The 14,386-nt window shown below is 40.9% G+C and overlaps 1 protein-coding gene across 1 annotated transcript in view; it reads left to right on the top strand.

Moving 5' to 3' along the window:
- MTA2 (metastasis associated 1 family member 2) overlaps positions 1 to 14,386 on the top strand; it is a gene marked incomplete in the record, with an annotated part of 127,897 nt that overhangs the window by 63,591 nt on the left and 49,920 nt on the right. The window contains 4 exon segments of the mRNA XM_053688834.1: positions 9,495 to 9,683; positions 9,768 to 9,842; positions 9,921 to 9,979; positions 10,067 to 10,164. Of these exon segments, the coding sequence (XP_053544809.1) occupies positions 9,495 to 9,683; positions 9,768 to 9,842; positions 9,921 to 9,979; positions 10,067 to 10,164 (421 nt within the window).

Genomic DNA, 14,386 nt, shown 5'->3' on the forward strand with positions numbered 1-14,386 from the left:
TTGGTCTTTAGTAACAGCTTTACAGGTTGGTAGTGTCTGTTGTGTAAGTGCCATATACCATCTGGTCTTTAGTAACAGCTTTACAGGTTGGTAGTGTCTGTTGTGTAAGGACCATATACCATCTGGTCTTTAGTAACAGCTTTACAGGTTGGTAGTGTCTGTTGTGTAAGGACCATATACCATCTGGTCTTTAGTAACCGCTTTACAGGTTGGTGGTGTCTGTTGTATACGTGCCATATACCATCTGGTCTTTAGTAACAGCTTTACAGGTTGGTAGTGTCTGTTGTGTACGTGTAAGGACCATATACCATCTGGTCTTTAGTAACCGCTTTACAGGTTGGTAGTGTCTGTTGTGTAAGGACCATATACCATCTGGTCTTTAGTAACAGCTTTACAGGTTGGTAGTGTCTGTTGTGTAAGTGCCATATACCATCTGGTCTTTAGTAACAGCTTTACAGGTTGTAGTGTCTGTTGTGTAAGGACCATATACCATCTGGTCTTTTTGTAACAGCTTTACAGGTTGGGGTGGTGTCTGTTGTGTAAGTGCCATAATACTATCTGGTCTTTAGTAACAGCTTTACAGGTTGGTGGTGTCTGTTGTGTAAGTGCCCATATACCATCTGGTCTTTAGTAACAGCTTTACAGGTTTGGTGGTCCGTCTGTTGTGTAAGTGCCATTATACTATCTGGTCTTTAGTAACAGCTTTACAGGTTGGTTGTGTCTGTTGTGTAAGTGCCATATACCATCTGGTCTTTAGTAACAGCTTTACAGGTTGGTGGTGTCTGTTGTGTAAGTGCCATATACCATCTGGTCTTTAGTAACAGCTTTACAGGTTTGGTGGTGTCTGTTGTGTAAGTGCCATATACCCATCTGGTCTTTAGTAACAGCTTTACAGGTTGGTAGTGTCTGTTGTGTAAGGACCATTTACCATCTGGTCTTTAGTAACAGCTTTACAGGTTGGTAGTGTGTCTGTTTGTGTACCGTGTAAGGACCATATACCATCAGGTCTTTAGTAACAGCTTTACAGGTTGGTAGTGTCTGTGTGTAAGGACCCATATACCATCTTGGTCTTAGTAACAGCTTTACAGGTTGGTAGTGTCTGTTGTGTAAAGGACATATACCATCTGGTCTTTAGTAACATCTTTACAGGTTGGTAGTGTCTGTTGTGTAAGTGCCATATACCATCTAGGTCTTTTGTAACAGCTTTACAGGTTGGTAGTGTCTGTTGTGTAAGTGCCATATAACCATCTGGTCTTAGTAACAGCTTTACAGGTTGGTAGTGTCTGTTGTGTACGTGTAAGGACCATATACTATCTGGTCTTTAGTAACCGCTTTACAGGTTGGTAGTGTCTGTTGTGTAAGTGCCATATACCATCTGGTCTTTAGTAACAGCTTTACAGGTTGGTAGTGTCTGTTGTGTACGTGTAAGGACCATATACTATCTGGTCTTTAGTAACCGCTTTACAGGTTGGTAGTGTCTGTTGTGTAAGTGCCATATACCATCTGGTCTTTAGTAACCGCTTTACAGGTTGGTAGTGTCTGTTGTGTAAGGACCATATACCATCTGGTCTTTAGTCACAGCTTTACAGGTTGGTAGTGTCTGTTGTGTAAGGACCATATACCATCTGGTCTTAGTAACAGCTTTTACAGGTTGGTAGTGTCTGTTGTGTAAGTGCCAATATACCATCTGGTCTTTAGTAACAGCTTTACAGGTTGTAGTGTCTGTTGTGTAAGTGCCATATACCATCTGGTCTTTAGTAACAGCTTTACAGGTTGGTAGTGTCTGTTGTGTACGTGTAAGGACCATATACCATCTGGTCTTTAGTAACAGCTTTACAGGTTGGTAGTGTCTGTTGTGTAAGGACCATATACCATATGGTCTTTAGTAACCGCTTTTCAGGTTGGTAGTGTCTGTTGTGTAAGGACCATATACCATCTGGGCTTTAGTAACAGCTTTACAGGTTGGTAGTGTCTGTTGTGTAAGGACCATATACCATCTGGTCTTTAGTAACAGCTTTACAGGTTGGTAGTGTCTTTTGTGTAAGGACCATATACCATCTGGTCTTTAGTAACAGCTTTACAGGTTGTTAGTGTCTGTTGTGTAAGGACCATATACATCTGGTCTTTAGTAACAGCTTTACAGGTTGGTTAGTGTCTGTTGTGTAGAGGACCATATACCATCTGGTCTTTAGTAACAGCTTTACAGGTTGTAGTGTCTGTTGTGTAAGGACCATATACCATCTGGTCTTTAGTAACAGCTTTACAGGTTGTTAGTGTCTGTTGTGTAAGGACCATATACCATCTGGTCTTTAGTAACAGCTTTACAGGTTGGTAGTGTCTGTTGTGTACGTGTAAGGACCATATACCATCTGGTCTTTAGTAACAGCTTTACAGGTTGGTAGTGTCTGTTGTGTAAGGACCATATACCATCTGGTCTTTAGTAACAGCTTTACAGGTTGGTAGTGTCTGTTGTGTAAGGACCATATACCATCTGGTCTTTAGTAACCGCTTTACAGGTTGGTAGTGTCTGTTGTGTAAGTGCCATATACCATCTGGTCTTTAGTAACCGCTTTACAGGTTGGTAGTGTCTGTTGTGTAAGTGCCATATACCATCTGGTCTTTAGTAACAGCTTTACAGGTTGGTAGTGTCTGTTGTGTACGTGTAAGGACCATATACCATCTGGTCTTTAGTAACAGCTTTACAGGTTGGTAGTGTCTGTTGTGTAAGGACCATATACCATCTGGTCTTTAGTAACAGCTTTACAGGTTGGTAGTGTCTGTTGTGTAAGGACCATATACCATCTGGTCTTTAGTAACAGCTTTACAGGTTGGTTGTGTCTGTTGTGTAAGGACCATATACCATCTGGTCTTTAGTAACAGCTTTACAGGTTGGTAGTGTCTGTTGTGTAAGTGCCATATACCATCTGGTCTTTAGTAACAGCTTTACAGGTTGGTAGTGTCTGTTGTGTAAGGACCATATACCATCTGGTCTTTAGTAACAGCTTTACAGGTTGGTAGTGTCTGTTGTGTAAGGACCATATACCATCTGGTCTTTAGTAACAGCTTTACAGGTTGGTAGTGTCTGTTGTGTAAGGACCATATACCATCTGGTCTTTAGTAACAGCTTTACAGGTTGGTAGTGTCTGTTGTGTAAGTGCCATATACCATCTGGTCTTTAGTAACAGCTTTACAGGTTGGTAGTGTCTGTTGTGTAAGTGCCATATACCATCTGGTCTTTAGTAACAGCTTTACAGGTTGGTAGTGTCTGTTGTGTAAGTGCCATATACCATCTGGTCTTTAGTAACAGCTTTACAGGTTGGTAGTGTCTGTTGTGTAAGGACCATATACCATCTGGTCTTTAGTAACAGCTTTACAGGTTGGTAGTGTCTGTTGTGTAAGGACCATATACCATCTGGTCTTTAGTAACAGCTTTACAGGTTGGTAGTGTCTGTTGTGTAAGGACCATATACCATCTGGTCTTTAGTAACAGCTTTACAGGTTGGTAGTGTCTGTTGTGTAAGTGCCATATACCATCTGGTCTTTAGTAACAGCTTTACACGTTGGTAGTGTCTGTTGTGTAAGGACCATATACCATCTGGTCTTTAGTAACAGCTTTACAGGTTGGTAGTGTCTGTTGTGTAAGTGCCATATACCATCTGGTCTTTAGTAACAGCTTTACAGGTTGGTAGTGTCTGTTGTGTACGTGTAAGGACCATATACTATCTGGTCTTTAGTAACCGCTTTACAGGTTGGTAGTGTCTGTTGTGTAAGGACCATATACCATCTGGTCTTTAGTAACCGCTTTACAGGTTGGTAGTGTCTGTTGTGTAAGGACCATATACCATCTGGTCTTTAGTAACAGCTTTACAGGTTGGTAGTGTCTGTTGTGTAAGGACCATATACCATCTGGTCTTTAGTAACAGCTTTACAGGTTGGTAGTGTCTGTTGTGTAAGTGCCATATACCATCTGGTCTTTAGTAACAGCTTTACAGGTTGGTAGTGTCTGTTGTGTACGTGTAAGGACCATATACTATCTGGTCTTTAGTAACCGCTTTACAGGTTGGTAGTGTCTGTTGTGTAAGGACCATATACCATCTGGTCTTTAGTAACCGCTTTACAGGTTGGTAGTGTCTGTTGTGTAAGGACCATATACCATCTGGTCTTTAGTAACAGCTTTACAGGTTGGTAGTGTCTGTTGTGTAAGGACCATATACCATCTGGTCTTTAGTAACCGCTTTTCAGGTTGGTAGTGTCTGTTGTGTAAGGACCATATACCATCTGGTCTTTAGTAACAGCTTTACAGGTTGGTAGTGTCTGTTGTGTAAGGACCATATACCATCTGGTCTTTAGTAACAGCTTTACAGGTTGGTAGTGTCTGTTGTGTAAGGACCATATACCATCTGGTCTTTAGTAACAGCTTTACAGGTTGGTAGTGTCTGTTGTGTATGTGTAAGGACCATATACCATCTGGTCTTTAGTAACAGCTTTACAGGTTGGTGGTGTCTGTTGTGTAAGGACCATATACCATCTGGTCTTTAGTAACCGCTTTACAGGTTGGTAGTGTCTGTTGTGTACGTGTAAGGACCATATACCCATCTGGTCTTTAGTAACAGCTTTACAGGTTGGTAGTGTCTGTTGTGTAAGGACCATATACCATTTGGTCTTTAGTAACAGCTTTACAGGTTGGTAGTGTCTGTTGTGTAAGGACCATATACCATCTGGTCTTTAGTAACAGCTTTACAGGTTGGTAGTGTCTGTTGTGTAAGGACCATATACCATCTGGTCTTTAGTAACCGCTTTACAGGTTGGTAGTGTCTGTTGTGTAAGGACCATATACCATCTGGTCTTTAGTAACAGCTTTACAGGTTGGTAGTGTCTGTTGTGTAAGTGCCATATACCATCTGGTCTTTAGTAACAGCTTTACAGGTTGGTGGTGTCTGTTGTGTAAGGACCATATACCATCTGGTCTTTAGTAACAGCTTTACAGGTTGGTAGTGTCTGTTGTGTAAGTGCCATATACCATCTGGTCTTTAGTAACAGCTTTACAGGTTGGTAGTGTCTGTTGTGTAAGGACCATATACCATCTGGTCTTTAGTAACAGCTTTACAGGTTGGTAGTGTCTGTTGTGTACGTGTAAGGACCATATACCATCTGGTCTTTAGTAACAGCTTTACAGGTTGGTAGTGTCTGTTGTGTACGTGTAAGGACCATATACCATCTGGTCTTTAGTAACAGCTTTACAGGTTGGTAGTGTCTGTTGTGTACTTGTAAGGACCATATACCATCTGGCCTTTAGTAACAGCTTTACAGGTTGGTAGTGTCTGTTGTGTAAGGACCATATACCATCTGGTCTTTAGTAACTGCTTTACAGGTTGGTAGTGTCTGTTGTGTAAGGACCATATACCATCTGGTCTTTAGTAACCGCTTTACAGGTTGGTAGTGTCTGTTGTGTAAGTGCCATATACCATCTGGTCTTTAGTAACAGCTTTACAGGTTGGTAGTGTCTGTTGTGTATGTGTAAGGACCATATACCATCTGGTCTTTAGTAACAGCTTTACAGGTTGGTAGTGTCTGTTGTGTAAGGACCATATACCATCTGGTCTTTAGTAACAGCTTTACAGGTTGGTAGTGTCTGTTGTGTAAGGACCATATACCATCTGGTCTTTAGTAACAGCTTTACAGGTTGGTAGTGTCTGTTGTGTAAGGACCATATACCATCTGGTCTTTAGTAACAGCTTTACAGGTTGGTAGTGTCTGTTGTGTAAGTGCCATATACCATCTGGTCTTTAGTAACAGCTTTACAGGTTGGTAGTGTCTGTTGTGTAAGTGCCATATACCATCTGGTCTTTAGTAACAGCTTTACAGGTTGGTAGTGTCTGTTGTGTAAGTGCCATATACCATCTGGTCTTTAGTAACAGCTTTACAGGTTGGTAGTGTCTGTTGTGTAAGGACCATATACCATCTGGTCTTTAGTAACAGCTTTACAGGTTGGTAGTGTCTGTTGTGTAAGGACCATATACCATCTGGTCTTTAGTAACAGCTTTACAGGTTGGTAGTGTCTGTTGTGTAAGGACCATATACCATCTGGTCTTTAGTAACAGCTTTACAGGTTGTTAGTGTCTGTTGTGTAAGGACCATATACCATCTGGTCTTTAGTAACAGCTTTACAGGTTGGTAGTGTCTGTTGTGTAAGGACCATATACCATCTGGTCTTTAGTAACAGCTTTACAGGTTGGTAGTGTCTGTTGTGTAAGGACCATATACCATCTGGTCTTTAGTAACAGCTTTACAGGTTGGTAGTGTCTGTTGTGTAAGTGCCATATACCATCTGGTCTTTAGTAACAGCTTTACAGGTTGGTAGTGTCTGTTGTGTACGTGTAAGGACCATATACCATCTGGTCTTTAGTAACAGCTTTACAGGTTGGTAGTGTCTGTTGTGTAAGGATCATATACCATCTGGTCTTTAGTAACAGCTTTACAGGTTGGTAGTGTCTGTTGTGTAAGGACCATATACCATCTGGTCTTTAGTAACAGCTTTACAGGTTGTTAGTGTCTGTTGTGTAAGGACCATATACCATCTGGTCTTTAGTAACAGCTTTACAGGTTGGTAGTGTCTGTTGTGTAAGTGCCATATACCATCTGGTCTTTAGTAACAGCTTTACAGGTTGGTAGTGTCTGTTGTGTAAGGACCATATACCATCTGGTCTTTAGTAACAGCTTTACAGGTTGGGGGTGTCTGTTGTGTACGTGCCATATACCATCTGGTCTTTAGTAACAGCTTTACAGGTTGGTAGTGTCTGTTGTGTACGTGTAAGGACCATATACCATCTGGTCTTTAGTAACAGCTTTACAGGTTGGTAGTGTCTGTTGTGTAAGGACCATATACCATCTGGTCTTTAGTAACAGCTTTACAGGTTGGTAGTGTCTGTTGTGTAAGGACCATATACCATCTGGTCTTTAGTAACAGCTTTACAGGTTGGTAGTGTCTGTTGTGTAAGTGCCATATACCATCTGGTCTTTAGTAACAGCTTTACAGGTTGGTAGTGTCTGTTGTGTAAGGACCATATACCATCTGGTCTTTAGTAACAGCTTTACAGGTTGGTAGTGTCTGTTGTCTAAGGACCATATACCATCTGGTCTTTAGTAACAGCTTTACAGGTTGGTAGTGTCTGTTGTGTAAGGACCATATACCATCTGGTCTTTTGTAACCGCGTTACAGGTTGGTAGTGTCTGTTGTGTAAGGACCATATACCATCTGGTCTTTTGTAACCGCGTTACAGGTTGGTAGTGTCTGTTGTGTAAGGACCATATACCATCTGGTCTTTAGTAACAGCTTTACAGGTTGGGGGTGTCTGTTGTGTACGTGCCATATACCATCTGGTCTTTAGTAACAGCTTTACAGGTTGGTAGTGTCTGTTGTGTAAGGACCATATACCATCTGGTCTTTAGTAACAGCTTTACAGGTTGGTAGTGTCTGTTGTGTAAGGACCATTATACCATCTGGTCTTTAGTAACCGCTTTACAGGTTGGTAGTGTCTGTTGTGTAAGGACCATATACCATCTGGTCTTTAGTAACAGCTTTACAGGTTGGTAGTGTCTGTTGTGTAAGGACCATATACCATCTGGTCTTTAGTAACCGCTTTACAGGTTGGTAGTGTCTGTTGTGTAAGGACCATATACCATCTGGTCTTTAGTAACAGCTTTACAGGTTGGTAGTGTCTGTTGTGTAAGGACCATATACCATCTGGTCTTTAGTAACAGCTTTACAGGTTGGTTGTGTCTGTTGTGTAAGGACCATATACCATCTGGTCTTTAGTAACAGCTTTACAGGTTGGTAGTGTCTGTTGTGTAAGTGCCATATACCATCTGGTCTTTAGTAACAGCTTTACAGGTTGGTAGTGTCTGTTGTGTAAGGACCATATACCATCTGGTCTTTAGTAACAGCTTTACAGGTTGGTAGTGTCTGTTGTGTAAGGACCATATACCATCTGGTCTTTTGTAACCGCGTTACAGGTTGGTAGTGTCTGTTGTGTAAGGACCATATACCATCTGGTCTTTAGTAACAGCTTTACAGGTTGGTAGTGTCTGTTGTGTAAGGACCATATACCATCTGGTCTTTTAGTAACAGCTTTACAGGTTGGTAGTGTCTGTTGTGTAAGGACCATATACCATCTGGTCTTTAGTAACAGCTTTACAGGTTGGTAGTGTCTGTTGTGTAAGGACCATATACCATCTGGTCTTTAGTAACAGCTTTACAGGTTGGTAGTGTCTGTTGTGTAAGGACCATATACCATCTGGTCTTTTGTAACCGCTTTACAGGTTGGTAGTGTCTGTTGTGTAAGGACCATATACCATCTGGTCTTTTGTAACCGCGTTACAGGTTGGTAGTGTCTGTTGTGTAAGGACCATATACCATCTGGTCTTTTGTAACCGCGTTACAGGTTGGTAGTGTCTGTTGTGTAAGTGCCATATACTATCTGGTCTTTAGTAACAGCTTTACAGGTTGGTAGTGTCTGTTGTGTAAGGACCATATACCATCTGGTCTTTAGTAACAGCTTTACAGGTTGGTAGTGTCTGTTGTGTAAGGACCATATACCATCTGGTCTTTAGTAACAGCTTTACAGGTTGGTAGCATCTTCGTTCCTTTTGCTGTAAGGGCGGAATTAAAGCTTCTCCCATAAACCGCACCACAGATAAGTTGAGATGTAATTCACCTCCCCATCCACAAACACTAAAGAGCTGTAGTTTTTCAGCACAAATTCAGATGTGATTTAGTAGCAGGGCTTAGGTTGTGTGGTCTGCACTGTTCATTCTAATTACAGCGAAAGAGGGAGGCAAACAAAAGTAATGAAAGCAGTAATGCAATACTGGCAGCTGATTGGTGACTGCACATATGCTTCTTGTCATTGGCTCACTTGATATGTTAAGCTAGCTCCCAGTAGTGGTTTTCGGCTACTACAACTAAGGATACCAAGAGAATGAACATCTGATATTGAGAGAGAGACCTAAGAAGCTCAGTAATTGTTTAAAGGGATATTAAACTTTTTTTTTTTTCTTTTTAAAGGGACAGTAAAATCAAAATTAAATTTCAGATTCAGATAGACCATGACATTTGTAACAATTTTGCTTATTGTATTTAATTTGCTTCATTCTCTTGATATCCTTAGTTGAAAAGCATACCTAGGTATACTCAGGAGGAGCAATGCACTACTGGGAGCTAGCTGCAGATTGTTGGGTGCACGAATGACTCTTGTCATTGGCTCACCAGATGTGTTCAGCTAGCTCCCAGTAGTGCATCGGTTCTCCTAAGCCTACTCTTCAACAAAGGATATCAAGAGAACTAAGCTAATTGTGATGATAGTAAATTGGAACGTTTAAAATTGCATGTTCTATCTGAATCATGAAAGTTTTTTTTACTTTACTGTCCCTATTAATAATCTCAATGTGTTTCATGTCACTTGTACCTGTATTTAGTCTTATGTCATCCCCTCCAGTTCCACGCCATGGACACCCTGCAAAGAAACGGCTATGATCTAGCTCGTGCAATGTCCACTCTGGTGCCACAAGGAGGTCCAGTCCTGTGCCGGGATGAGATGGAAGAGTGGTCGGCATCAGAGGCGATGCTTTTTGAGGAGGCGCTGGAGAAATATGGGAAGGATTTCAATGATATCCGACAAGACTTTGTGAGTTGACTTAGAAGCAAGATTTATAAGACTAATGACTTCTATTTCTTCCTTGTGCCTTTATTTGCATTTCTTTCTTTACAGCTCCCTTGGAAATCTCTCGCTAGTATTGTACAGTTTTACTACATGTGGAAAACCACTGATAGGTATATCCAGCAGGTGAGTAAAAAGCTATCTGTCCGTATTTGCTGAGGTTGTACTGAGGGGTCCACCATGTCTTTCTTGATCTCCATGCAGAAACGTCTTAAGGCAGCAGAAGCAGACAGCAAGCTGAAACAAGTCTACATCCCCACCTAGTGAGTGTCGCACCTTTTTATTATATACCCCTGCATGCTATCACATTAGGTACTATGTACAACTAACCCTATTGTTTGCCTTCGCAGCACCAAACCCAACCCCAACCAGATCATTGCAATGGGACCCAAATCTGGTATGAATGGAGCTGGGTTCCAGAAAGGTCTGACCTGTGAGAGCTGCCACAGTAAGTTAATAACACAGACATTTTATTGTTCTGTTCAACATTTTCATTGGTGCTATTGGCATTTTGTTTCAAGGTAGTGGGTGATGTCTTGCAGATGACTCATATTTGTGACAGTTGTTGTTCTGGGAACAGTTGCTAAATGAGTGGGAAATAAAAGCTAACGTCCCATTCTGCAAAAAGATACAGATAGGATGTAAAGGTACAAAAGGTTAATGGTAGACTCAGTGGTTCTTTACTGAGAGTAACAAGTGGAGTAGGGCTTCAGATTTATTTTTTCTTTCCAATGGCATGGAGAGTCCACAAATCCATTCAATTACTGTTGGGGAAATTTACCGCCTGGCCATCAGGAGGAGGCAAAGAACACCCAGCTAGAGCTTAAAGGGACACTAAACCCACATTTTTTTCTTTCGTGATTCAGATAGCGCATGCAATTTTAAGCAATTTTCTAATTTACTCCTATTATAAATTTTTCTTCATACTCTTGCTATCTTTATTTAGAAAGCAGAAATGTGATGCATAGGAGCCGGCCCATTTTTGGTTGAGAACCTGGGCAATGCTTGCTTATTGGTGGGTAAATGTCAGCCTCCAATAAGCAAGCGCTATCCATGGTGCTGAACCTAAAATAGGCTGGCCGCTAAGCTTTACATTCCTGCTTTTAAAATAAAGATAGCAAGAGAACGAAGAAAAATTGATAATAGGAGTAAATTAGAAAGTTGCTTAAAATGTCATGCTCTATCTGAATCACGAAAGAAAAAAATTGGGTTCAGTGTCCCTTTAACCCCTTAATGACCACAGCACTTTTCCATTTTCTGTCCGTTTGGGACCAAGGCTATTTTTACATTTTTTAGGTGTTTGTGTTTAGCTGTAATTTTCCTCTTACTCATTTACTGTACCCACACATATTATATATCGTTTTTCTCGCCATTAAATGGACTTTCTAAAGATACCATTATTTTCATCATATCTTATAATTTACTATAAAATTTTTTATAAAATATGAGGAAAAAATAGAAAAAAACACACTTTTTCTAACTTTGACCCCCCAAAATCTGTTACACATCTACAACCACTAAAAAACACCCATGCTAAACAGTTTCTAAATTTTGTCCTGAGTTTAGAAATACCCAATGTTTACATGTTCTTTGTTTTTTTTGCAAGTTATAGGGCCATAAATACAAGTAGCACTTTGCTATTTCCAAACCATTTCTTTTCAAAATTAGCGCTAGTTACATTGGAACCCTGATATCTGTCAGGAATCCCTGAATATCCCTTGACATGTATATATATATTTCTTCTGTTAAGTGTGATCAGTCCACGGGTCATCATTACTTGTGGGATATTAACTGCTCCCCTACAGGAAGTGCAAGAGGATTCACCCAGCAGAGTTGCTATATAGCTCCTCCCCTCTACGTCACCTCCAGTCATTCTCTTGCACCCAACGACTAGATAGGATGTGTGAGAGGACTATGGTGATATATTTAGTTTTTATATCTTCAATCAAAAGTTTGTTATTTTATAATAGCACCGGAGTGTGTTATTCCTTCTCTGGTAGAATTTGAAGAAGAATCTACCTGAGTTTTTCTATGATTTTAGCCGGAGTAGTTAAGATCATATTGCTGTTTCTCGGCCATCTGAGGAGTGAGGTAAACTTCAGATCAGGGGACAGCAGGCAGATTAATCTGCAAGAGGTATGTAGCAGTTTATTATTTTCTGACATGGAATTGATGAGAAAATCCTGCCATACCGTTATAATGTAAACTCAGCCTTGAATGCAGTAGATGTAGCTGATATCAGGCTGTCATGTATGTATATTTTACACTTCAGTTTTCTGGGAAATGGTACTTCTCTGGCTTTTAAACTGTATACATAGACTTAACCTATTTTGCAGGGACTTGCAATAGGTTTTAAATGACAATTAATTATTGAGGTAAAATGTTTTTTTGCTGGCATGTAAAAACGTTTTTTTCTCTGAGGTACTGGGTGAAAAAATGTTTTGGGCACTTTTTTTCCACTTGGCAATAGTTTTGATTTAAATTAGAGCAGTTCACTGATCTCTCTCACTGTTATGTGTGTGGGGGAGGGGCCATTTTGGTGCTTTCACTATGCATCAGAAAAACTCAGTCAGAGGTTCATTTTCTTCCTGCATGATCCGGTTCATCTCTACAGAGTTCAGGGATCTCAAGAGTCTTTTTTGAGGGAAGTAATCATACAGCAGAGCTGTGCTGATTGTATTGACTGTGATATAAAAAACGTTTATTTGTGTATTTTTTTTCTGCTGCCTGGGTTAGTTATCATTTGCTGAGGGGAACAATCCTTTGCTAAAACTGTATATTCTGACAAAGATTGATGCTATAACTTAATTATTTTATCTGTTATAATATTTTTCTGTGCTTCTTAAAGGCACAGTTCGTTTTCATATTATTTGTAAATTACTTTGAAAAGTATTTCCAAGTTGCTGTTTATTTGCTAGTGTGTTAAACATGTCTGATTCAGAGGAATATCTCTGTGCTATATGTGTTAATGCCAAAGTGGAGCCCAATAGAAATTTATGTACTAAATGTATTGATGCTACTTAAAAAATAGTCAATCTGTACAAATTGAACATATTTCACCAAACAACGAGGGGAGAGTTATGCCGACTAACTCGCCTCACGTGTCAGTACCTGCATCTCCCGCTCAGGAGGTGCGTGATATTGTAGCGCCGAGTGCATCTGGGCGGCCATTACAAATCACATTACAAGATATGGCTACTGTTATGACTGAAGTTTTGGCTAAACTACCAGAACTAAGAGGTAAACGTGATCACTCTGGGATGAGAACAGAGTGCGCTGATAATGCAAGGGCCATGTCTGATACTGCGTCACAGTTTGCAGAACATGAAGACGGAGAGCTTCATTCTGTGGGTGACGGTTCTGATCCAAATAAACTGGACTCAGACATTTCAAATTTTAAATTTAAGCTTGAGAACCTCCGTGTGTTACTAGGGGAGGGTATTAGCGGCTCTGAATGATTGTAACACAGTTGCAATCCCAGAAAAAAATGTGTAGGTTGGATAAATATTTTGCGGTACCGACGAGTACTGACGTTTTTCCTATACCTAAGAGACTTACTGACATTGTTACCTAAGGAATGGGAAAGGCCCGGTATTCCTTTCGTCCCTCCCCCCATATTTAAAAAATTGTTTCCTATGGTCGACCCCAGAAAGGACTTATGGCAGTCAGTCCCCAAGGTCGAGGGAGCGGTTTCTACTTTAAACAAACGCACCACTATTCCCATAGAGGATAGTTGTGCTTTCAAAGATCCTATGGATAAAAAATTAGAAGGTTTGCTTAAAAAGATGTTTGTTCAGCAGGGTTACCTTCTACAACCCATTTCATGCATTGTCCCTGTCACTACTGCCGCATATTTCTGGTTTGATGAACTGCTTAAGGTGCTCGATAGTGACTCTCCTCCTTATGAGGAGATTATGGACAGAATCAATGCTCTCAAATTGGCTAATTCTTTCACTCTAGACGCCTCTTTGCAATTGGCTAAGTTAGCGGCTAAGAACTCTGGGTTTGCTATTGTGGCGCGCAGAGCGCTTTGGTTGAAATCTTGGTCGGCTGATGCGTCTTCCAAGAACAAGCTACTAAACATTCCTTTCAAGGGGAAAACGTTGTTTGGTCCTGACTTGAAAGAGATTATCTCTGATATCACTGGGGGTAAGGGCCACGCCCTTCCTCAGGATCGGCCTTTCAAGGCAAAAAATAGACCTAATTTTCGTCCCTTTCGTAAAAACGGACCAGCCCAAGGTGCTACGTCCTCTAAGCAAGAGGGTAATACTTCTCAGGCCAAGCCAGCTTGGAGACCAATGCAAGGCTGGAACAAGGGAAAGCAGGCCAAGAAACCTGCCACTGCTACCAAGACAGCATGAAATATTGGCCCCCGATCCGGGACCGGATCTGGTGGGGGGCAGACTCTCTCTCTTCGCTCAGGCTTGGGCAAGAGATGTTCTGGATCCTTGGGCGCTAGAAATAGTCTCCCAGGGTTATCTTCTGGAATTCAAGGGACTTCCCCCAAGGGGGAGGTTCCACAGGTCGCAGTTGTCTTCAGATCACATAAAAAGACAGGCGTTCTTACATTGTGTAGAAGACCTGTTAAAAATGGGAGTGATTCATCCTGTTCCATTAAGAGAACAGGGGATGGGGTTCTACTCCAATCTGTTCATAGTTCCCAAAAAAGA

Source organism: Bombina bombina, chromosome 7 (assembly GCF_027579735.1).
Source record: "Bombina bombina isolate aBomBom1 chromosome 7, aBomBom1.pri, whole genome shotgun sequence".
NCBI lineage: Eukaryota > Metazoa > Chordata > Amphibia > Anura > Bombinatoridae > Bombina > Bombina bombina.